Genomic DNA, 25,673 nt, shown 5'->3' on the forward strand with positions numbered 1-25,673 from the left:
AGAAGGTAAAAATTTTAAAGTTCAGTTCCAAATTACTCACGGGTTCTTTTTTCAGTCCGAATTTCAAGGAAGGAAGTCAGCGCTCTCCAGTTATGGCTCGCGGCTTCGCTCAGCGGCGGTAGCGGTCGACTCTCAGTGCCACGCCGTCCCCTGTATCCCCTCCGTAGCCTTTAAAAAGGCTCATTGCGAATCAGGGGGGGCGCTTAAGGCACCCGCCGAGTCTTCAGTCCGCAGGCTTCTGCGCCTGCGGTTTTTAAGGGTCCCCGTGTCGCCGGCACGGCAAAGACCCATCCACCGCTGAGCCGATTCCCTCCGGAGCTCGGAGGGAATCCGCCATTTCCCGATCGCGCCAACCCGGAAGTCTGAAATAAAGTTGCTGCCGGGAAATTTTCTCACCCAAAGCTGCTAATCATACGTGCGTTTTGAATCACCTCACTTATCACTTGGGAATCTTCCCTTGCATCGCCAAAGCTCACAAATTGTGCTTTTCTCACTTTAAATATCTTTGCATCCCCTTGAGCTTATGTGGAAGAAGATTCTCCCCAATCTGCCTGCTCTGGATGCTGATCTCCACTGCCTTGTGACTTGACCGAGATGCAATCAGACTCTCTGTTCTCCATCGAAACTGGCAGGAACAGGAGAGGGACTTGGCAGCTTCACTGATGCCTGAACACTTCTTTTTTTCTTTTAAAAAAATCTGTGCAATACTGTGTGCACCAGCAAGGTTACGCATGCATGTCCTTGAAGGGTCAACACCCCTCCCCGTCCTCCTGGGGATGACAGCCACAACGGTGGCAGGGAAAGGGGTAGAAAGCAGGTGAGTGACAAGGCTATTCCTCCAGTCTTGTCCAGTTCCTAGGAGAGCAGACTGGGGGAAAGTGAACAAAAACAGGATAGCTGGAACACTATCTAGTTTATAGGGAGATAAAAGTTAAAATGTGTTTCAGGAACAAAAAATATTATTTGTTTTCTTAAATTGCCCACTCAGAGTAGACTAAAATGAATGTGCCATTCTTAAGTACAAAATGAATGCGGCTTAAAAAGCTGTGTTTTCCAAGGAACTACAGCAGGGGTCAGCAAACTTGACCTTGTGGGTGGCCGCACTGTATTTTGAAGGGGGGGGAGAACAGATTCCTATGCCCCACAAATAACCCAGAGGTGCATTTTAAATAAAAGCACACATTCTACTCATCTAAAAACATGCTGATTCCTGGAACATTTGCGGGCCGGATTTAGAAGGCGATTGGGCCGGATCCGGCCCCCAGGCTTTAGTTTGCCTACCCATGAACTACAGGATTGGTATGGACTGTGGCTCACATCATGAGTGTGGGGCTTGAAAAACAGGCAGTGGGAGCACACAGGATGTGGAGTATGGAAAGGTGAACATACGTGTAGTTCTTCTCTCCCCAAAATACTGAGAACAAGAGCTGCCTTTGAAACAAAAACAAGCATGTTCCAAAAATGTGCTTCCCCTTTCCACATACCCTGCCCTGGGTGTTGTTCCAGTCAATGTTTACTTGCCAGAACCTGAAAATTTAACTCAGTGCTAGGGCTCTCTCACAAGCAGACACACTTATGTCATGGAATCATAGAACTGAAGAGTTGCAGAGTTGGAAGGGACCCTGACGGTCATCTATGCCAACCCCCTGCAATACAGAAATCTCAGCTAAAGCCATTCAACCTCTGCTTAAAAATCACCAAGGAAAGAGAGTCCACCACTTCCCAAGGGAGACAATTCCACTGTCAAACAGCTCTTACTATCAGAAAGATATACCTGAGATATCTCCTTTCTTGTAACTCAAATCCATTGGTTCTGTGTCCTTAATTCACATAGGTATATGCACGTACACACACACACACACACACACACACACAACCTAAGACACAGTCACTCTCTTGTCTTTAGTACAAACTTCATACAACCTTTAAACACTAAAGGGATTCTTCAGGATGGTTCCGGCTGCTTTCTCATCCACACAACAGGTGATGCTGATGAACTTTGCCAACAAAAAGTGGACGAGACCCAAGTTCACATCAAAGCCATGTTCTGCTGAACAATGTAGCTTTAATGATAGAAGTCAGAAATGCCCACAACTCCCCCCTCGGAAAAGCTTTCAGCCTCACCTGGCCTCTAGCATATCCTCCATTCTTAGGTCGGTTCACGTAACACCCTCACTGGCTCTTCAGCTTCACCCCCACCCCCCAAAAAAATAGTTGACTTGCCTGAACTAGAAAGACCAAAGGGCTTTCGCAAGGCTGAAGTCGTGACTCCGGTTCGTTACGGATAAACATCACCCATACACACACATTTGCAATTTGAACAATATGCAACCACCCCAACCTTCCCAATTCCTTCCTCTCCTGCACAATAAACACCCCGATCTCACCCGTATAAGTAGAGAGCCCCCTTTTCCCCCCTTTTGGCAAGACAGACTAAATCACTTTTAAGTCTTCCTCCCCGCTGCGCACCCCCGCCACACTTTCTACAAGGTAACACTTCCCTCCCGTCCTTCGACTACAAAGCAGAAAGCGGCGGCAGGAGTCAGGTATTTACGCTTGAAGTCCTGGATGTGGCGCAGGAAGGTTTGGACTTGCTCAAACATTTCCAGGGTAGATGCAGGAGGGAAACGGCCAGGTCCAGGGGCAGAGTGGGGAGTGGGTTAAAATCCACAGCCGCCCTCCCACCCCAAGGCTGCGCCTGCTTTTCCAGCAACCCTTCCCCACCCCTCTCCTCTGCCCCCTTCACAGGAATTTCTCCGCACAAGGCTTTGCCTGATAAGCCAAGGGCTTTTGGGGGTGGGGGCGGAGTGGCTGAAGCTTAACCTGTTCAGAGCCACGAGGGACATTTTGTTCCCTGGGCGTACAATGAGAGTTCCTGGTTACGCCACTTACAACGGTTCCTGCTCCAGTTTCCCCAAGCGCAAGGCAGCGTGAGAGACAGGTGCTTCTTCAAAAGCAGCAGAAGCTGCCATTTCCCCATCAAGAACTGTGGAGGAGAGAACTCTGCCTTTATGAAAAAGGTATTTAAATATACCTTTCCTAAGAAACCAGAGGCCTTTCTCCTGGGCATTGTCGGCCAGTCGGTGCAAAAGAAAGACAGAACTTTTTTTATGTATGCTACAACAGCGGCAAGAATACTCATCACAAAGTATTGGAAGACACAGGATCTACCCACCTTGGAAGAATGGCAGATGAAGGTGATAGACTATATGGGACTAGCAGAAATGATTGGCAGAATCCGAGATCAGGGAAAAGAGACGGCGGAAGAAGATTGGAAGAAATTTAAGAACTACCTTAAGAAATATTGTAAAATTTATGAATTTTAGAATAATGTGGCTTTTAAAACTAAACGGAGTACAGCTGTAAAGATTAAGTGAAAGGAAAATAAGGATGATAATTAGATAAAATCAAGGGTGAGGATTTGCTGAATTAAATTTTTGAAATGGGAACGCAGGAAGGGGAGGTATGAGGAGGTTGGTGAAATAAGTTTTGAGAAAATAAGGTATTGAAATTATACTTGTTCTTTTTTATGTTATCTTTGTTTGTGTGTATGTGTATTGTTATGTTTGTTTTAATTTGTAAAATCTTAATAAATATTTTTTTTTTTTAAAAAAGAGAACTCTGCCTTTATTCCATGCGGACAGGAGACAAAAACGCTTTGCATAAGCTTTTATATCAGTTTCCCTGTTGCAGCTTCTGGGAGTTGTGAGGAAGGTGACTGACAATCCTTAGCTATTCCATCCCAGCACCCAAGAGCTGGAGTTCTCCAAGTTCAGTGGGGAAAAGGAATGGATGTCAAAACCAGTCCATCAAAGGGTTTTGTGGCACTTTAAAGACAAACAGCCTCATTTGTCAGGTGCACCCAAACACTCTGGAAAATGACACCAGTTTTAAAATCTGTAGCATATATATGCCCAACGGGGATGGCAAACCAGGACTTGTGCCTGGCAAGCACTTGGACAGTGATGAAGAGCGGATGACACCATGGACGCAGACATTAACAAGTTGTAGTTATATACTGTATTGATGTCAACGTTGGCAAGTGAGAAATCCCTTGCCACATGTGTTCAGGAGAAGCTTCATATTCTGCTTTGTGGGTGACTCTTTGCATTGTCCTATTTTGAATAAATTAGCTAATAAATTTTTGTTCTCAGACCTTATCCATATGTTCACGCAAGCAGCTCCTTTATAGGAGTGCAGGAAGCCGCTGCCTCATACTGTGTCAGTATTGTCTACACTAATTGGCAGCAGCTCCAGAGTTTCAGACCTGGAGACGGCCAGGATTGACCCTGGCAGCTTCTACAGGTAAAGCAAACTCTCTACCACTGAACTCTGACCCTTTCCTTTCTATAGGCATCATTAAAAGCCTACATCCCTCCATAGCCCTGCTAGGCTTCCAATGTAATGTATGATGTAGTTTCGATGAGGGGCATGATCCTTAAATGCTCAGGAAGATCTAAAGCAGGCATAGGCAAACTCGGCCCGCCAGATGTTTTGGGACTACAACTCCCATCATCCCTAGCTAACAGGACCAGTGGTCAGGGATGATGGGAGTTGTAGTCCCAAAACATCTGGAGGGCCGAGTTTGCCTATGCCTGATCTAAAGAAAGGGTGTATGAACAGTCCACATAATCCATAGCATCTGACACCTTAGCTGTTCAGCTTTCTGAACCTGAATAGCAGGGAAATTTGGAAAGGCACAGGCTGTGTCTGCTGACCCACAAATCAAAGGGGAGCTTGGAAGTTCCCACTGAATAGGGATTCTATTCAGTGCACAGTAATTCATAGTTTTCAGGTTGCGGGTGCCACCGTTTTCTGTTCAGCCTTTTACCATCAATCACTGTACAATATCTTCTAGATGGGACCGTGTTTTAACCCCCCTTTCTACCTAACTAGACTGATGGCAACGAGGAGAAGGCCCTTAGCAGCACAGACGGCTCTGAATGGCATTCCCTCCCAAAGACTTGCTGTGTTTTAACTTTCAGTCTGATTCAGAGGGGGGCAGCTTTTTATTTCAGCTGGCTTTCGAAGCAAGAGAGAGCGAGGATGGCTGATTTCAATTTGAGGTGATGTGGTTGGGCTGCTTTTAGGTTATTTAACTTTCTTTAGCATGCTGCCTTTAAGCAGCTGAATTTGACGTGGGATTTTGCGATCTTGTGTTCTCCCATATCTCTTGGCAGCGGCGGACCTTGGCGTCTCAAATTTCAATTGGCCTGACACCAACATCCGGTGCCCCACTGCCTCTTGCCTTCCGCTGGATGCCATAGTTGTGGGGCCCCAGCTCAGAAGCTCTGCACCCGGTGCACCCAAACCGGTCACACTGCCCTAGATTCGCCTTTGCTCTCGGCATGTTGTGAACCACCTTGAGGGATTGGTAGAACAACACAGTGGGGTTAAAAAATAAAGATAAAAGAGCAAACGTGCTACAGTGGTGCCTCGCAAGACGAAAAGAATGTCTTGCGAAGCAAGCCCATTGACGGATTAGCGGATTAGCGCTATTAGCGGCTTTTAGCGGCTTATCTGCTGATCGGATGAGCTGATAAGCGGCTTAGCGGCTTAGAAAAGGGGGGGAGGGGGAAAAATCCGCAGGAACTCGCAAGGCATTGTCGTCTTGCGAAGCAAGCCCATAGGAATTTTGTTTTGCGAAGCACCTCCAAAATGGAAAACTCTTTCGTCTAGCGAGTTTTCCGTCTTGCGAGGCATTTGTCTTGCGGGGCACCACTGTATTAATATTTTACACTGTATTATATTTTACTGATTCTGTATTAAAGCAATTATTTAAATGGATAGCACATTAAAACATGTCACTCAGATATGCAGAACCCATTTGAAGCAGACTGAATGCAAAATTTGGAATGGGGGGGCAGTGGTAGGCACAAACTATTCCTCAGTAGAGATAGGTCCATTACGGTGAATGGGGCCCCCCCAACATGTGTCTGCCCTCAGCAAGCCCCCACCTGCCTGCCTTCTTTCTTACAGTCACCCCAGAGAGTAGCTCTGCCAGTCTGCATCCTCCTTTTTAGGTGGAATCTACACACATATAGTGGGACATGGGTGGCACTGTGGGTTAAACCACAGAGCCTAGGACTTCCCAATCAGAAGGTCGGCGGTTCGAATCCCTGCGATGGGGTGAGCTCCCGTTGCTCGGTCCCTGCTCCTGCCAACCTAGCAGTTCGAAAGCACGTCAAAGTGCAAGTAGATGAAGGTAATGGCGGTAAACGGCATTTCCGTGCCCTTCTCTGGTTCGCCAGAAGTGGCTTAGTCATGCTGGCCACATGACCCAGAAGCTGTACGCTGGCTCCCTCGGCCAATAAAATGAGATGAGCGCCGCAACCCCAGAGTCGGCCACGACTGGACCTAATGGTCAGGGGTCCCTTTAACTTTTTTACACACATATAAAAACCGTTCTGAAAATGCTTTTTTTCTAAAAGTGTTTTTAAAAATACATTGAATTTTCTATAAGGCTCACCATCGCCGTCTAGTGTCACATTGTATATTGCGCTTCAGACACACTTAAAGCATTTTATTTGCAGGTGTATATCTGAGTCTTTAGTCTCAGTGTTGGATTTGTGGAACTCAGTGGGGAAGAGGATGGGGCCAAAGCCAGAATGAGTGGGCTCTGCCTGTCATTGGCTGCGGCTCCACCTACTGTTTGGGCTCCTCCCCTTCCACCCAACCCGTCCCAATGGGCACCCGCCACCACTGCTCTTCCCTGCTGCAAGGGGGTGTGCCTTTTCCCACAGCCTCACCTGCTCTCACAGCTCCACTTCCATCTGTTGCTATGGCGACGCCGCTGTTGCATCCATGGTCTTCTTTGGGGCCATCCACACCTCCTGTGGGCTCCCCAGCCCCTCCTGCTGGCCGGGGCCTCCTCAGCCTCTGGGAACAACGAGCAGGACACACAAGTACATCCCGGGGCTCGGGGCCCACAAAACTGGTCACAGCCAAAGTGTCAGCCGGGGGAGCTCCCCAAGTGTTAGGAGTATCTCGGGAAACTCCTTTGTTGTGGCAAGAATCAGGCAAGAGGTGTTCTCGTCTGAAAGAGCAGTTTTCCTGGGGATGTCTCCGGGAATGATGACCTGCAGGGACAAGAAGGTGGGGTTGAGTAGGTCTGAACGGACACCAGACCCCGTCACATACCACAGTGATCTCTCTGGGGTTTCCAGTGCTTAGCAAGCCCTCACCTCAAGCTTGTACAGTGGTACCTCTAGTTATGGACTCATTCTGTTCCGGGGTGCTCTTTGCACCCCGAAAAGTCTGCAACTAGAGCATCGCTTCTGCACATGCATGTGGCGCAATAGAGCGCTTATGTGCACGCATGAGGTGAGACATGCAGAGTGCTTCTGCGCATGCGCGCACGGCGAAACCCCGAAGCATACACTTCCGGGTTTCCCGCGTTCCTATCCTGAAAAAATGCAACCGGAGGCTGACGTAACAAGAGGTACAACTGTATATCCACTTCTAGCTATCAGAATCGCATCCTATTTCTGGTAATTCACATTTGTTTCAGTTACAGGTATTTTGTGTGTGTAACTGCTCTGTCCATTTGGCAAATTGCTAGGAAAAAACAGGTCATGGCTTTCAACAATGCAACTAAGCATGGCATTCATTTTGTAAGAGGTAGCGTCTTTCTGTTACAACTGAAATGAATTTGCACCTCTAAAATTATCCTGTGTGAATTTTGACAGGCAAGAGTTCCTTCATTACATTTATAGCCTACTTTTCTTCAATTAAGGTGGGATCTATATGGATCCCAAGTGGTCTGTCATCCAGGTACTGACTGTGGATCTGCAAGCAAATCTCAGATTGTATGGTGGCTAAATAGTCACAGACAAGAGACTCTAGATGTTTAATTAAGGATTGTTGCTTGCCTGACTTTGATCACTGTATTTGTTGAATCCTGGCAAGACTTTTGATGTGAGTAAACCTTGTATTTTTCTTGTTTACTAAATGGTCTGAGAGTGATTTCTTTCTTAACAGGGAAACATAAAACAGGAAAGAAGATAATCCAAGCCTGCCTATTGCATCCTTGGATATCATAATTGTTCTAGAAGGTTATGCAACCTTGTCCTAATAGCTTCTAGAGATAAGCTGTGGACGGATGGTGATTTTAACTCTGCTAAAATAGATATTTGCATGCTCACAAAAATGAAAAAAGGAAGGGTAGTTACTAAATAGAATATCCTCTCCTACTCATCTAAATCCATCTAACACTGACCAGGCACAGGCCTGCTTCAGCAAAGTTTATGACTGCATGCCTGTTCAGATCACAGCCCTCTCTGCATGTGTGCACGTTCACTGAATATTTGATATTCCACATTAGCGTTCATCATCCAGTGATCTTTTCAGTAGCTGTCAGACTTACAGTATCCGTCAGTATTTGGCAGCTGACATGCAGGAAGAGACAGCGCTTTGACAGTATCTTACATGTACCAATCAATATCTGACAGTACCTAACAGCTGATGTGCAGTGGCATTTAATACATTTTGTACTAAAATAATTCATTTACCCACCCAATCATGGAAAAAATCCCACCCTTCAATAGGTTAAAAAAAACACACACACGCTAAGCAAAATAGTTAAATTGCAAATGTTGATGTAAAAAAATGAGTTTGAAATTCAAATGTTGATGGGGGGGGGATCAGATGTTGAAGTCAGCATTTTTAGATTTGTTGAACTTCAGTTAAGAAAAAAAGATTTCGCACTGCTTTCTGTATAATCAGATGATGATGATGATGGTTTTTTGTTTTTTTGCCCAGCAAATTCTCATTGGTCTTGCTGCACATCTTTCTTTCAAGGTGCTACTTTGGGGCTGTCTCATTTCCTGAGCATTTACCCAAGGGCACTACTTTGTACCTGGGAAAATGTGACTCTCCTTCAGAAATCACTGTTGGTTGTGATTGTGATTAGTGCGTGGAATGAGATGGTGCAAGTGCCACAGGCAAGCTGTTTATTTATTTCCCACATCTATGCCCCACCTTTCCCACAAACCTGTGAGGTCAACACTCACAATCAAATTAAGATGGCTTACAATCAAATATTGGCTCTGAACTCTGCTGCATGTCTACACAAAAAAAGCATTTTTATAGCACTTACCCAGAGAATATCTCTGCGAGCATTACAACAAGCTGGTACTGTATTGTTATTCCTATGCTAAGATGTTGTTTGAGTCTAAGGGCCTCATACTTTCTAAACCACAGACTGCAAGTGCAGGATTTACATGGCGGCTTCCTGCTATAAATACGGCAAACGTGAATCATAATAGATGTGCCTACTTAAACACTCCAGTAACAAATCCTTAACAGACCAAATCCTGGACATCATATTTCAACATAAACCAAGTGCATTTTGGCACAAAGGTCTTCATCAGTGGCCAAATATGATATCAAAACAAAAAATAAACATAGCAAATCTATAAAATAAAATTCATGAAATCAGCACTTCAATAATAATAATAATAGTAATAATAATAATAATAATACCACCACATACCTAACCACCTGCCCTGTCCCATCTCAATGGGCTTATGGCCTGTGTTGAAAAACAGGGTACACAGGATTTGGCCTAAGAAGGATTTATGACTGGAGTGTTTGTATATGCGATCCCTCTTTATTGTAAGAAAGGATTCTAATTCCCCCCTTCGCTCCGTGTATAAAAGTTTGGAGTTCTTTTTTTGTTAAATATCATTTGGTTGTTTGCAGGGCAACCTCAACCATTTGATGGAGTGAGGTGAATGTCTCAGGAAGTACATTTCATGAGAATTTAACATTGCATTCTTCTGAGCGTTCCGTCAGTGCAATCGCTTCAGCTTGCAAACGAAACCATCTCCCCTCATTATAACCTAATGTATTATCATTGCATTTTTATCTTTAATTTAGCTTGCCTTGCGTATTATACACTTTGACTTGGAGGGGTGGGGGGTGCAGTGCGAAGGGCGCCATTTGCTGCTATGCTTTGGGAAGCAACATGTTTTGGGTCAGCCCTGGTTTTTCACACTCAAACAACCATGCACCTGTGTGAGAGTCCTGAGTAACAGGTCTTTCAACCCAGTGAATCTGCCATCAACATCTGCCATGAATTTGCTACTGGGGGAGGGGAGAGAGGAGATAATACTGTGGCACTCACACCCTCCAACATTTCTCTGATGGAAATAGGGACGTCCCATTCCATAATGATATTTTTACTATTTATACCCCACACATCTTACTGGGTTGCCCCAGCCACTCTGGGCAGCTTCCAACATATATAAAAGCATCATAAAACATTAAACATTAAGAAAACTTCCCTATACAGGTTTGCCTTCAGACAGCTCAGGGGTCAGATAGCTTCATACCCTCCAACATTTCTCCAGTGAAAATAGGGACATTCTAAGGAAAAGGGGACTCGGGTGGCGCTGTGGTCTAAACCCCTGAGCCTCTTGGGCATGCTGATCAGAAGGTTGGTGGTTTGAATCCCCGCGATGGGGTGAGCTCCCGTTGCTCGGTCCCTGCTCCTGCCAACCTAGCAGTTTGAAAGCACGCCAAAAAGTGCAAGTAGATAAATAGGTACCGCTCTGCCGGGAAGGTAAACGGTGTTTCCGTGCGCTGCTCTGGTTCACCAAAACTTAGTCATGCTGGCCACATGACCTGGAAGATGTCTGCGGACAAATGCTGGCTCCCTTGGCCCATAGAGCGAGATGAGCATGCAACCCCAGAGTCGTGCGCAACTGGACCTAACGGTCAGGGGTACCTTTACCTTTGCCTTTTTAAGGAAAAGTGGGACATTCTGGGATCAATTTAGAAACTGGGACAGCTTCTCTAAATCAAGAACTTCCCTGGAAAATAGGGACACTTGGAGAGCCTGTGATACTCAGTGCCATATAAAGTGTGTATCTGCCCTGCCCCATCCCATGGTTTTGTGACTACAGGTCCAGTTTGAACTGAGGGAGCCTGGCCCCACAGCTAGCACTGAAGTCACTTGACAACACCAGCCTATTATTATCATTAGCAACATTATCTCACGCTTGCAGACATTTCCGTGATTTTTTAAAAAATTAATACAACTACCGTATTTTTCGCACCATAGGGTGCACCGGACCATAGGGCGCACCCAGTTTTTAGGGGAAGAAATCAAGGAAAAAAATATTTCCCCCCCCCCCGCCCCAAAGAGCAGCATACAGGCTGCACACAACCTCTCCCTGCCGGAGGGGTTGCGTGCAGCTATGGAAGAAGGCAAGGCAGCGAGCGGGATGGATCCCGCTCGCTGTTTTGGCTTCCCCTTTAGCCCCGTGCAGCCTCTCCTTGCCGGGAGACACTGCGCAGGGCTAAAGAAACCATAGCCCCGTGCAGCCTCTCCCTGCCGGAGGGGTTGCACGTGGCTATGGCACAAGCCTGCATTCGCTCTATGGGATGCACACACATTTCCCCTCAATTTTTGGAGAGGAAAAGCTGCGTCCAATAGAGCGAAAAATACGGTATTTGTTTATTTTAATCATTTATTTGAGGACTATCTACTGCCTCTTCTGCAACAGGGGCTTTGAATTCTATCTTGCTGTCACATACCATCCAATGACCCAAAATGCTGATCTCTGGCTGCAGGGGCCAAGTTAGCCATGAAGGCAAACTCGGAACCCGCCTCTCTTGCTGAAGGAGCAGCGCCTGTCTCAGCGAGGCAAAACTCTTGGAGGAAGAGCCACAGCCTCTCTTCCTGGCGGAGGGGCACAAAGACACCTGGGCGGGGGGGTCTGCTGCATTTTTGAGGACATGCCTGAGCACCTCAACCAGCAGCAGACGGCAGGGCAGACATTCATAGATGAGTGCCTTGCTTCTAATCCCTTTCCGTTGTCCTGCAAGTTGTTTTTAATAATAATAATAATAATAATAATAATAATAATAATAATAATAATAATTTATTATTTATACCCCACCCATCTGGCTGGGTTTCCCAGCCACTCTGGGTGGCTTCCAACAAAACACTAAAATACAATAACCTATTAAACTTTAAAAGCTTCCCTAAACAGGGCTGCCTTCAGATGTCTTCTAAAAGTTTGGTAGCTATTTTTCCCTTTGACATCTGGTGGGAGGGCGTTCCACAGGGTGGGTGCCACTACCGAGAAGGCCCTCTGTCTGGTTCCCTGTAATGGCTTCTCGCAGCGAGGGAACTGCCAGAAGACCCTCAGCACTGGACCTCAGTGTCCGGGCAGAACAATGGAGGTGGAGACGCTCCTTCAGGTATACTGGACCGAGGCAGTTTAGGGCTTTAAAGGTCAGCACCAACACTTTGAATTGTGCTCGGAAACGTACTGGGAGCCAATGTAGGTCTAGCTGCCGCATTCTGGATTAGTTGTAGTTTCCGGGTCACCTTCAAAGGTAGCCCCACATAGAGCACATTGCAGTAGTCCAAGCGAGAGATAACTAGAGCATGCACCACTCTGGTGAGACAGTCTGATTTTTTTATCGATTTCCAATGGGCTACAAGCACGGCATTGTTATAGGAGCCGTTGGAATTGGCAAACCAAGATAATCCTGGAAACCCTTGGCGATTCATGCGCTACTGTTGCGTAGCAAGATGCCCAGCAGGTGGATAAGATGAGGGAGGATGGTGGGAAGGCCTGTCGAAACTTGAATCTGCCCTGGGCTGTGACAAAACTTTGTGGTGGCCCTGCCTTCTGTCATGGCTCACCTTTCCTTTCCACCAGAAGGATCACATCTCCTGTCCGCGTATGTTCCTGCAAGACACTCTCCACTTCTCCCGGGCTCAGGTCCCGCACGTCAGCCCCGTTCACCTTTGCAATGACATCCCCTTCCTCCAGCAAGGGGCATCGCTGTCGGTCCCAGATCTTCACGACCCGAGCCCCCGGCCTGCCCCCACTGAGAGACCCCACTCCAAACCACGGGCCAGAGGGGCTGCAGGGCAAGGGCACTGGGGTGAGGCGGCTGCAGGGTTGCCCCCGGTGAAGGTGCCGCTCGGCATGTTCCTCTTCGTCGCCCAGGCAGGCTTTGGTGCAACAGCGGACGCTGAGTCCACGGGTCCTGCGGGATGGGGGCGGGCCAGCTTCTTGGCCGCAAGCTGGGCCCCTGGGGACAGTGGGGCTGGGGGGCACAGCCCCGTACGTTGGCGGAGGGCGTCGGGACAGGAGGGGCTCCCCATCAGAAAGGCAGGAGCAAGGTGACTGGCGATGGGTATATTGCAGGATGCAGTTCCCGTCCACCACTACTACGACATTCACTGAAAAGGTGGAAGGAAAATAAAAGACAGGCAGCAAGACAGTACCTTTCAGAGCCAAGATTAGGGCTGAAACAAATTTTCCGCCATACAAAATCTCTTCCAGATTCTGCAGAAATCTAGTCAAATATTCATTTGCCAAACAAGTCACCCAATATTTGATATCTTCATTTGACGTCCTATGATATTTGACACTGCTTGGTATTATTTGGAACTAGGTGACATGTAATGGTATTTAGTACTTCATTTAATAACTGGCATGCAACATTTTTAATTTTTTTTAGTAGTCAATAATATTTAACAGCTAATAAGCAATGGGATTTAGTATTTGATGGTTGGCAAGCAATAGTATTTAGTATCTGATTGTATTTGGTAGGTGACATGTAATGGTATTTAGTATTTAATAACATTTGATAGATGGCATGCTGTGGTGTTTAGTATTTGACAGCTGACAGCTTATGTGGTTTCGTATTTCTTTATGCTGTATTATGGATGTATGTCATGAGCGGCTTTAATAATCTAGTGGAACTGGTTTTAACGAAGTATATATGTGTAAATAAACAAAGAAATGCCTGCCAAAAGCACCAAGAGATGCCAGCAAATCTAAACAGTTCTAATTCAGAGGCACAATGTCACATTCCAAATGCACATGTAAAAATGGTGAAATTGGAAATTTCAGTGAATTTCAAATACCCATTTCAGCTCTAGGCAAGATGAGGCATTGCTATGGAATGCAAGGCCATAAACTCGTTATAAACTAGCCATTCATACATTTAGAAGGACTAATATTCTGGAATCGTCTGCTTGGAGCAGTTGCAGGAGCCAAGATACCCATTGACTGCAAAACAGAATTGGATACATTGGTAACAGGTATATCATGATTTCCTATTCTGATATCTCATTGGGGCCCTTTGGGTTCAGAGAAGTTCTCCCCTTGCCACAAAGACCTTGGACATTTTTAATCCTTCCTCGGGAGCATCAGACATGACCACAGTTGAAGATGAGGTGCTGTGATTTCCCCCTGGGGGTAGGCTTGAGGGCACTGCTTTGGGATTGCAACACATTGCCGTATTTGTGGCTGCGAAGGGACTGTTCCAGGTAATCCTAAATAATGTGGAATGTAGTTGTGCTGTGTTATAATAAACAGGGATGATTCTTCCACACAGGAGTGCCAGCTTGGCCCTGTCACCATGGGTGCCCAGGGCTGTGGGTGCCATGCAGTGTGCATGGCCTTGGGACTGAAATTTGGGGGTGCCCGGTCCCTTCATGGGGAATTTTGTGGGTGCTTGGGCACTTTGGGGCCCCAGGGAGTTGGCACCTACGCATTTACAGAATGGTTCCCAGACAGTTCTCTTTCATTAAAACAGACCGTCTTGACCAGGCATAGGCAAACTCAGCCCTCCAGATGTTTTGGGACTACAACTCCCATCATCCCTAGCTAACAGGACCAGTGATAAGAGATGATGGGAATTGTAGTCTCAAAACATCTGGAGGGCCAAGTTCGCCTATGCCTGGTCTTGACTCTACTGCCAGAAAAATATTTTTTAAGTCAAAAAGCATGGGTTTTATTCCACAAGACGAAACTTCCAGTGTTTCAGGCTTCTCTCTCTTTTTGCCTGTGTTTCAGGAGAGAGGCTGCCATTCTGACCATTACATTTGGGGTGTTCAAGCTTTGCAAAGGCATGAGAAACCGCCATAGCTCACGTTGTAGCATGTGCAATGGGCACATGTTCTTAAGAAAGCCCTACAGTGCTTCGTTTGGTGAAGCTGGGCAGGAATGGCGGCGCTAGGTTCTGGAACATACTGCAAAATTCAGCCATGGCACAGCCTTGTGCACAAGTCCACAAAATGTCTCCCTAGCCTGCCTGTCATATCTGATGTCCAAAGACTTGGTGGACGTTTGAAGCACATTCTTTCCCTCAAAGAATTATGGGAATAGCTTGTTAAAGGTCGCTGGGAACTGTAACTCCTGTGAGGTTAAACTAGAGGGCCCAGTATTATTGGAGAAAAAGAACTTGCCATGGATGTGCTTTAAAAGTGTGTGTCTTTTCTAAAGGCTTCAGGGAATTCTTGTTCGCCACAGGCAACCCGTTATTTATGCTTCAACTGGAGGAGAGTAGGTTCTCCTGCTAGCATGACTTGATGGTGGCATTCACACAAACTCTAACTCAGGGATCAGCAACAGGAAACACAGGGAACAAATCTCCAACCCCTGCAATCCACTTTACTTCTGGTTCCCAGCGCAGGCCTTGATGTTCTCCCAAGCTGAGAGGCAGGTGAGGGATTCTAAGTCCTTCCTTTCAGCTTGGGCAGCAGAAGTGGCTTTGGCAGTGCTCTTCCTTAAATCACCTCAGCTCCTCATCATCACATGCAAGCCAAGACACAAGGAAATGGTAAAGAGAAGGCCCTCAAGGAGAGGTCCTCACTCAGCCTTTGGCAGGATAGGGACCCAAAATCCAAGAAATGATTGTGGGCACTACAGACATACCCATTTCACAGAAGAAAAACTGGCAATGCTTAGACTCCTCCCCTCAAAAAACCGCAACCCCCCCCAACAAATAAAACATGCAGAGGGGGGAAACAAGCGATACCCCCCCCAAAAAAACACACACAAAAGAATCAAGAGCTAAACAAAGCTCACTCCTCGATTTAAAATATATTAGGAGGAGCAAGTCCCAAGAGGGCATTTTGTTTCTCACACACAGGTGCTACTTTGCAGACCCGGGTTCGAAAGGAAGAGCTCTCCCAAAGCCTGCAAGGTGGAGGGAATAGAGTCCTTTGCCTCCATCTTGGTTTGAGTGGGAATTAGGCCCCATCTGCACTATCACATTCAAAGCAGTATCACATACCCTCCAACATTTCTCCGAGGAAAATAGGGACGTCCCATTCCATTGTGAAATTTTTACTATTTATACCCCACACATCTGGCTGGGTTGCCCCAGATACTCTGGGCAGCTTCCAGCATATATAAAAACATAATAAAACATCAAACATTTTTAAAAAATCCTTCCCTATACAGGATTGCCTTCATATGGTTCAGGGGCTGGGAAACTCCATAACCTCCAACATTCTCCAATGAAAATAGGGACATCCTAAGGAAAAGTGGGATATTCTGGGATCAAATCAGAAACCGGGATGGCTTCTCTAAATCAGGGATGTCCCTGGAAAATAGGGACACTTGGAGGGTCCGGCATCATATCACTTCAAACAATCATGGCTTCCCACAAAGAACCCTGCGAGTTGTAGTTTGCTAAGGGTGTTGAGAAATTTTAGGAGATTCCTATTCCCCTCTAAGAGCAACAAATTTCAGAGTTTCCTGCAAGGCAGGGATTGACTGTTAACCCACTCTGATAACTGTATCTCCGGGGGGGGGGGGGATAATGGTCTCCTAGCAACAATCAGCACCCTTAAGAAAGTGCAGTTTCCAGGTTACTTTGGAGGATGCCATTAATGTTTAAAGTGCTATTATGTTGCTTTAAATGTACAATGCAGACGGGGTCTTAGAGAGCCGATATTGCTGACCATTCTGGGCTGAAAAGGACCCCATTAAAATCAATTGCCAATTGCGACCCCCACCATAGGGTGTCCTATTTATAACAACACCCAAACTCCCTCCACACTCACCTCCTGCAGCTGGGGTGGTCTCTGTTGCAGGAAGACGAGCCTCACAAGTCACCTGGGGGCTTTGTCTTGTGCTGCAGCTTTTGGAAGGGGGACAACAACGAGAGGTGAGTATGTCTCAGGAAGGCAGCGGCCTCCATTCCCTCACTCCCTCTCAGGCGGAGGACGAGTAGCGCATTGGACTGACCTGATGCCACAGGGCTCGATCCTCTCTGAACCCCAGTCGTGGACATGGGGGCCAGCACCCCCCATGGCTGCCCCACAGTCAGCGCAGCCAGGGATCTCACTTCGGGGACCCAAGCTCAGTCCCCCACATCCAACAGGGGAGCTTCGTAAGGTCCCCAGAGGTTGCCTCACTTTGTCCTGCGCAGAGACACAAATGTTAACATACAGCTCAGATTCCAGGATGCTTTGTGCATTGACTAAGTTTTTACTCAGACTAGACCCACTGATATAAATGTGATTGAGGCGCCTTAACCCCAATAGGCCTGCTTAGCTGAAAACCACCCAGTGAGAGCCATAACATCAGAGGGCGGGGAACCTTTTTCAGCTGGAGGGCCACCTTCCCTTTGGTACAATCTCCGAGGGGCCGCACGTCGGTTGTGTGAAGGGCCAGAGGCAAAAATGGGCAGAGCGATGAGTATAAATCCCACCTTTGGAAGTTGCAAGCAAGGGTCGTTCGACAAAAAGCACTCAAGGAGGATGTGAAGAAAGGTCACCAAGCGGTGTGGCTAGGGAAAGAAGGTGTGGCGTGGAGTCCCCATGGCCCAGAGAGCGTTGAAAGGCCCCATGAAATAGAGGCTCTGGCTAGTCCAGCTTCAAATGGGTGCTTGTGGGAACACCTTCTGCTGACCGCCAAGTGCTTGACACTCCTGCCTTGAGTTCTGCTCTTGTTTGTGCAGCCACAGAAAAGCAGGGGGAAGAGGGGGCTTCTCAAGCCCCTGACAGGCTGCCCTATAAAGCAGGTGGTCTGTGCCTAGCCTGGTGACACACACTCTCCTGAACAAATCCCCTCTGTACCCGAAGGAAATATGAGGAGGTTCTTGCCCCGCCCTCTTCCTTCAGAGAAGTGAAAGGTATGGCTTATTTGTTTGTTTGCAACATTTACAAGGTTATCACCAAGAAAACTAGGATCTAGATAGCTGAAGAACACAAAAAAGAAATCGTATCAGATTGGTATTGTTACATTACCTTATATCGCAAATATAAACAATTACAAACGAAACCTGAAATTACTCCGCTCAGTAAAATAAACCCAATTGTAAAGCGTTTCAGGAAAAACGAATCAAACCATGAAAAAGACAATGTACATGGAAGGGCTTATTGAAAAGGGGAGAAGCTTTCTTGTCCATGGGTGAGGGCTTTTTAACAAAGCAGGGAAAGTGCTTTAGCCTATTTGCTTCCTCTTTGCTTTGCTGCCTGCTGGCCTTGTGGAGCAAGCAGCAGCCCTGTCCATGGAGCAGTTTTTGGAAAGTGGGTGTGAAGCGTAGGAGCCACTCTTTTGCTGCTCTGCTTGTTTTGTTTTGCTCTCTGCCAGCCACATGAAGTGGTAAGTCAGCAGCTACTTTAAAAAAATGTGTGGGGTGTGTGTCAAGGGCAAGCATGGCAACTGCCTGTTGGCACATTTTGCTGCCTGTCAGCCATGTGGCAGGCAGCTGCCTGATGGTCGTTTTGAAAAGGTGGGGTTCCAGGAAGAAATGAAACCCATTGTTGCTACCTTTGTTTTGTTTGCTGCCACATGCAGCAGACACAGTGTTAGAAACTCAGATATATAAGGTAGGCGCCAAATGTCTCCTTAAATCAAGGTTGTAGCTGCCAAAACAGAATGTCTAGTTGCCATTTGGGGGCAAGGCGGCTCTGAAGTCTTATTTTTCAAATGATGGTCTGACTGTGATTATCAGTTAAACATCTGGCTAGTTCAGATGACAATCTTGAGCTCGGTTAAGAGCTTTGAGCACTTAAAGAAGAAAAGTTAATTGATCCAATGACAGTTCACATATATATCAGCTTTTCCCAACCCCTTTTTCTTAACAGTGACTGCTCCTACACAGGCTGCACAGTAAAAGTGTTTTTTCCCCAGAAAATCATTCCGATTGTGCAGATAAAATATAACGGATAGAATTTGACAGGATGGGGTATTAGTGTGTGAAAACAGTCCAGATCCAAGGATCTCCGACAGTGGAAATGTCAGGCGCTATTCTGGCACCCAGGAATCTTCACTTGGTTCCAATGGCCGATAGTCAGGTGTGAAATACACCTGGCACCTGGCTAATTTTGAACACTGAGCAGGCAGCAACCAGAGAAGAGCATCAGTTGAATAGAAGGGTAAGGAGGAGATGTGGAAATCCTTTTTTGTTTATGTTGCATGTCATACAGCAGGAATTGTTCCAAAGCTGTTGGTGCGGGAAGGCCAGTGCAGAGGCACTATTCTCTCATTTTTCTTATATTTCCCCAAGTTGTTTTGGGGGTGGGGCAAATTGTAGAGGCATTATCACTATTACTGCTTCAGAGGTTTTGAGACCACCTAGAGTCATAGAGTCATAGAGTTGGAAGAGACCACAAGGGCCATCGAGTCCAACCCCCTGCCAAGCAGGAAACACCATCAGAGCACTCCTGACATATGGTTGTCAAGCCTCTGCTTAAAGACCTCCAAAGTAGGAGACTCCACCACACTCCTTGGCAGCAAATTCCACTGTCGAACAGCTCTTACTGTCAGGAAGTTCTTCCTAATGTTTAGGTGGAATCTTCTTTCTTGTAGTTTGGATCCATTGCTCCGTGTCCGCTTCTCTGGAGCAGCAGAAAACAACCTTTCTCCCTCCTCTATGTGACATCCTTTTACATATTTGAACATGGCTATCATATCACCCCTTAACCTCCTCTTCTCCAGGCTAAACATGCCCAGCTCCCTTAGCCGTTCCTCATAAGGCATCGTTTCCAGGCCTTTGACCATTTTGGTTGCCCTCCTCTGGACACGTTCCAGTTTGTCAGTGTCCTTCTTGAATTGTGGTGCCCAGAACTGGACACAGTACTCCAGGTGTGGTCTGACCAGAGCAGAATACAGTGGCACTATTACTTCCCTTGATCTAGATGCTATACTCCTATTGATGCAGCCCAGAATTGCATTGGCTTTTTTAGCTGCCGCGTCACACTGTTGGCTCATGTCAAGTTTGTGGTCAACCAAGACTCCTAGATCCTTTTCACATGTACTGCTCTCAAGCCAGGTGTCACCCATCTTGTATTTGTGCCTCTCATTTTTTTTGCCCAAGTGCAATACTTTACATTTCTCCCTGTTAAAATTCATTTTGTTTGTTTTTGCCCAGTTCTCTAATCTGTCAAGGTCGTTTTGAAGTGTGATCCTGTCCTCTGGGGTGTTAGCCACCCCTCCCAGTTTGGTGTCATCTGCAAATTTGATCAGGATGCCCTTGAGTCCATCATCCAAGTCATTGATAAAGATGTTAAATAAGACCGGGCCCAAGACAGAACCCTGTGGCACCCCACTAGTCACTCTTCTCCAGGATGAAGGGTTCTGTCTTGGGCCCAGTCTTATTTAACATCTTTATCAACGACTTGGATGATGGACTCATCGAACCTCCCCACAAAAAACCCACTCATCCTCCCCACAAAAAACCCACTCATCGAACCTCCCCACAAAAAACCCAGAACGACTGTTCATGAAATAGCCGGTGTTGTCAAATCGCCCTGTAAACAAATCAGGATGAATGCTCAATAAACAGGGTATTTGGAAGTGCCCTGTGAAAAGTGTGGCACAGCTGAGTACACACAATCTCACTTTCCCCCTCTCTACGCATTAAAATAACATCTGAAAGGGGCCGAACAATCAGCAGAGTCAAGTGGGAAACTTTTGTCAGGACTGGACTGCTCTCTCACTGAAAAAAAATTCTCAACCCTGCACACTGAAAGCTAGCATGTCAGGGAGAAGCCAATATTCCAATGGATAAGTTTTTTGTGTGAAGGGAGTTGGAAGGGAGTATTTAAAATGGTAAAAGTACCTATAGTATGAGAGACAAAACATGCTGTCTTTTATACAATATGACAATAATATTTTCTGAATGGCTTACTACCTCTTTTTGAATCATCCTAGAGTATGTTCAGTAGTAGATGGCATCTTTGGTTAGATCACCTTCTGAGAGAGCTCGTGTGTGGCCATGAGACAAAGCCCTGATCCCGGAAATATTTTGCTCAGGTGTCACCTCTGCCATAAAACACAGTTAAGTACCACCCCACTGGCAATATGAGAATAATAACAACAACAACACTATTTTACTGGACAAGGCTGTTGTAAGGATTACTGATAATGCATGGGAATTATTCATAGGCTAAGTAATATTATTACATTTATAAGGTTAAACCTTATATCTAAAGGCAGCCCTGTTTAGGGAAGCTTTTAATGTTTAACAGACTATTGTATTTTAATATTCTGTTGGAAGCCACTCAGAGTGGCTGGGGAAACCCAGCCAGATGGGTGGAGTATAAATAAATTATTATTATTATTATTATTATTATTATTATTATTATTATTAATTAACAACCTATTGTTGAACCCACTAAGACTGAACCATTTGAAATTTAAATGCCCATTTTGAATCCCCATAAAGTAGAGCTGTATGAACTACCCTGCAGAATGCTTGCTGAAGAGTTTTGTGTTACTAGAAAGCCTGCCTGAGGCCAGAGTACGCTTGATGCAAAATGGGCATTAAACCTCCACATAGCTGATTCATGTAAAACAACGATAACACGCAAATTCACTTCTTTTCTGTCTCTAGAACCCATGGGATAATATCTGCACTGATACCTGATTTCTAAGATTCTCTCTGAGGTTCTGACAGCAAATACTGCAGTATCTTGAATGTTATCAGTTTTACAGTGATTCTAAAATCACAAATCTCTTTCTTTAGTGACAACTACAACAATCAGTTCCAACATTGCATCTAATAATATTTTGTCTCAACATGCATGTCTTCTCACCAGTGCTGTGCTCCATCTGACATTTTACTGGCTAATCACCTATGTATACCACCTCCCAAGAATCCTGGGAAACGTAGTTCGCCCCTCACAGAGCTACAATTCCCAGTACCCTTGGAATAACAACAGTTCCCATGGTTTTTTGGGTGTGTGCGATTTAAATTCACTTCAAATGTATGGCGAGAGCCCAGAGAGAAAGACCATCTCTTGCCGCCCACCCCAGTGCATTCAGATTTCATCCTCTTGAGTCATATATCATCATGCGAAGGGCAAAGGATCACTGGTCCCTTTTCAGAACTGAGGCAATTGTTTGGGGGAAGGGGAGAGGGCAGAAAGTTTTACTACTGGGTCCTGGGACCTCTGCAAAAGGAAGGGGTTCCTGTCAGAATTTATAAGGGGAACACTCTAGAAAGCCGTCCGATCCCAGGAGACCCAAGGAAAGGAAACACTCTGAGCAGTAGAAAACAGAGATTGGGTTTAGCACCTAACTAGTCACGACGCGGGTGGCGCTGTGGGTTAAACCACAGAGCCTAGGACTTGCCGATCAGAAGGTCGGCGGTTTGAATCTCCGTGACGAGGTGAGCTCCCGTTGCTCGGTCCCTGCTCCTGCCAACCTAGCAGTTCGAAAGCACCTCAAAAGTGCAAGTAGATAAATAGGTACCACTCCGGCGGGAAGGTAAACAGTGTTTCCGTGCGCTGCTCTTCCAGAAGCGGCTCAGTCATGCTGGCCACAGGACCCGGAAGCTGTACGCTGGTTCCCTCGGCCAATAAAGCGAGATGAGCGCCGCAACCCCAGAGTCGGCCACGACTGGACCTAATGGTCAGGGGTCCCTTTACCTTTAGTCAGGTGGAAGGATGGAAACAGGGAGCGAAGGCTCTGCTGAAAAATCACAGCCCTTCTCTTTCCCTTGTTCCCGGATCAGCAGTTAAAGAATCCTAGGATATGGAGTGGGAAATCCCGGCATTACTCCGTGTCAGGATCTGCTCCTTACCTGGGTGAAAGCCATGCTCCTGGAGTAAAGGTCCAGGCTAGTTCCACCCCCACTCTGCACCCAGAGCTGTCTGCCTAGTTAACCCCCTTGTTGGGGTTGCGGCAGGTGCTAAGCAGGTGGTTTCATGGGGGTGGGGGGTTGCTGCCACTGAACCCGCTGCCGGAAAGTGCCCTGTCACTTCCACTCAGCACCCAACGAGTCACCCGTCTCCTCGCTGGCCTGTCACATCCTTCTCCGCTCGTCCCCAGCACCCCTCCCCGCCCGGCTGTCAGGTCCTATCCATCTCTTGACATCATCCACTCACCTGCCCCCGCCTCCCCGCCCCCCTCTCATCCCTTCCCTCTCCTTCCCTCCCATCAGCAGCCACCCCCACCCAGCCCATCTCCATCCATCACCCTCCCAGCAGGCAGCCACCTGGTTCTCCCCCCTCCCCCCCAACCAACTTTAACCCACTGCACTACAGGCCGGCTACTTATCTTCTCCTCGTCCTCCGCTACCCCTTCCCTCCCCACCCCTGCAGAGTAGACCCGGGAATCCTATTAGAAGGGCTGATCCTCCATCCATCATCGCCATGCTGGGGGAAGAGAAGCGAGGAGGAGGAGGAAGAGGAGGGGGCGCCCTTTCCTTACCTCTGTGGATGCCCCCGCCGCCAGCGCTGTTCCGGCTCGCAGCAGCCCCCGGCCTCGGCTCCCCTAACCTCCCAGGCGGGCCCCGCCAAGCAGCGGTAGCAGAAGCAGCAGCAGCAGCCAGAGCCAAGGAGGTTAGGAGCAACCTTGGATGCTGATGCTGCCCGAAATAGCAGCAGTTAGCAAGAGGAGGGACCATGGGCCGTTGCCAAGGCAACGCGAATTGCTACCCTCCTTCTCCTCCTGCCCGGCAGAAAGTGATGCGGAGGGCGGGGGGGCGGGGGAGAGGGAGACAGACAGAGACGCTGGCCAATGGCAGAGCGCAGCAGCGGATAATCCGCAAGGCTGTGGGATAGGAGCCCCCCCCCGCACCCTGCGCGCATCCCTCCCCGTCGCTGCTGCGCGTCTTCTCGCCTCTAGGGGCGCATCGTGAGCAGCGGCCTCGTGTTGCGAAACACTTTCTTGGGTACGAGCACGAATTAATTTCCTGCTTCCCAGACTCGCGGTGCGTGCGTTGGTTTGTGATGCTTGGTGGAAGTAAAGGACAGGAAGGGTCAGACCAATATTAATTTATGCAACTACGGCGGCAAAGTTTTTGGGGGTTTTCCAAAAAAAATAATTATTGATTTTCACAAAATTATAAACAAACAAACAAGCAAACAAACATAAATCATAACCTTATTAAAATTACACTTATTAACATTGTTAAGTGACTTCCTCGCTTCCCCTTGGTTGAATTTCAATGCATATCCTTTTAACAGTTTTCCAAATCAGAGTTCTTATAAACTTAATCATTTAACATCCTTATATCTTTTCAATTCTAAATTAAACATTAATTCACCACTTAACTTATATAAAATCCTAAGCCAATCTAATACCTGCAAGCTATTTCCAATTAATTTAACTTAACAACTTTAACTAAATAATCATTAAATTTTGTCCGTTCTTCCTGATACTCCTCCTCCTTCTGGTCATGGACTCTTCCAGTTAGGTCGGCTAGCTCCGCAAAATCCATCATCTTCATCTGCCATTCTTCCACAGTTGGTAATTCTTGCGTTTTCCACTTTTTAGCTAGTAAAATTCGAGCAGCAGTTGTGGCATAGAGTAATGTAGGTATGTTTTTTGTTATGAAAATTAGGTAGTGTGTTGTGTACGTGTATTGTGTAAATGTATGTGTATGTGTTTTATATGTTAATAGAATAAAATAATTTTTTGTTAAGGAAGTAAAGAACATATCACTATTTTGCAGGAGGGCTTCAAGTGACCAGATCTTTAGGTTTGTGCAGTTAATGGGGATTAAAGAACTCTGCCATATTAGCATGAAAAATCCACTGTTTTAAAAATGGACTTTTTGCAATGTGAAAAGCACAAATAATGGGAAACAAGCAAATCAGGATGAATGATCTTTTTTCTTCTTCACTGCAAGTTATTTTTATTAATGCATGAAGAACCAATAAAGAAAAAGCAGTATACAAAAGTTAACATCAAATACCAAACATTTTTAAAGATAAAAACTAAAACAGGCTTCCTCAACCTTGGCCCTCCAGATGTTTTTGACCTACAACTCCCATGATCCCTAGCTAGCAGGACCAGTGGTCAGAGAAGATGGGAATTGTAGTCTCAAAAACATCTGGAATGCCGAGGTTGAGGAAGTCTGAACTAAAAGAAAGAAAATAAATAAGAAGGAATAAAAGAAACGAGAAAGAAAAGACTTGCAATTCCTGTCTATCAGCTTTATAGATATGCAAACCCCTTGCTCCATAATAGCATCGAACTGTCCTACTTTCCATAAACCAACCTTTTTTCAGACTTTAAACCCAGATACTACAAGCTCATTTTTCTTTTTACTTAAGAAGTCCATAAGGGGCTTCCAATCATTAATAAATGTCAACAATGATTTTTCTCTAATTAAAATGTCAGCTTTGCCATCACAGCCAAATCCATTAATTTAAATAACCATTCTTCCCTAGTAGGTAATAACAAGTCCTTCCATCTTTGTGCATATAATAGTCTTGCCACTGTGATCATATATTGCAGTAATCTGTTATACTTTTTTTCTAGTTGTATATCTATTTGTCCCAGCAGGACTAATTAATCCCAGCAGGAGTTCTGGTTTCAGCTGAACATTAACCTTCAAAATTTTCTGTATCAATGTGTGCATTTGTATCACATTTTAAAAGCTTTCTTTCTTTCTTTCTTTCTTTCTTTCTTTCTTTTAGAAAATCTTTATTAATTTTCACATAGACA

At 46.2% G+C, this 25,673-nt stretch overlaps 1 protein-coding gene across 3 annotated transcripts in view; it reads right to left on the minus strand.

Moving 5' to 3' along the window:
• MAGIX (MAGI family member, X-linked) overlaps window positions 1-23,583 on the minus strand; it is a 39,386-nt gene extending 15,803 nt beyond the window's left edge. The window contains exons 1-5 of one of the 3 annotated variants that reach the window (XM_081175712.1): window positions 23,430-23,583; window positions 17,013-17,188; window positions 16,829-16,905; window positions 12,662-13,207; window positions 6,750-7,079 (exon numbers count right to left, since the gene is read on the minus strand). In XM_081175712.1, the coding sequence (XP_081031838.1) occupies window positions 6,750-7,079; window positions 12,662-13,207; window positions 16,829-16,905; window positions 17,013-17,077 (1,018 nt within the window). In that variant the 5' untranslated portion in view covers window positions 17,078-17,188; window positions 23,430-23,583. Of the gene's footprint in view, window positions 1-6,749; window positions 7,080-12,661; window positions 13,208-16,828; window positions 16,906-17,012; window positions 17,189-20,907; window positions 21,092-23,429 lie in introns of those variants that run through there. The other 2 variants (XM_081175711.1, XM_081175713.1) reach the window with 2 other exon arrangements.
• Between the last annotated feature and the right edge of the window lie 2,090 nt (window positions 23,584-25,673).

This window comes from Podarcis bocagei (genome assembly GCF_964188305.1).
Source record: "Podarcis bocagei genome assembly, chromosome: 17".
In the NCBI taxonomy this organism is placed as follows: Eukaryota; Metazoa; Chordata; class Lepidosauria; order Squamata; family Lacertidae; genus Podarcis; species Podarcis bocagei.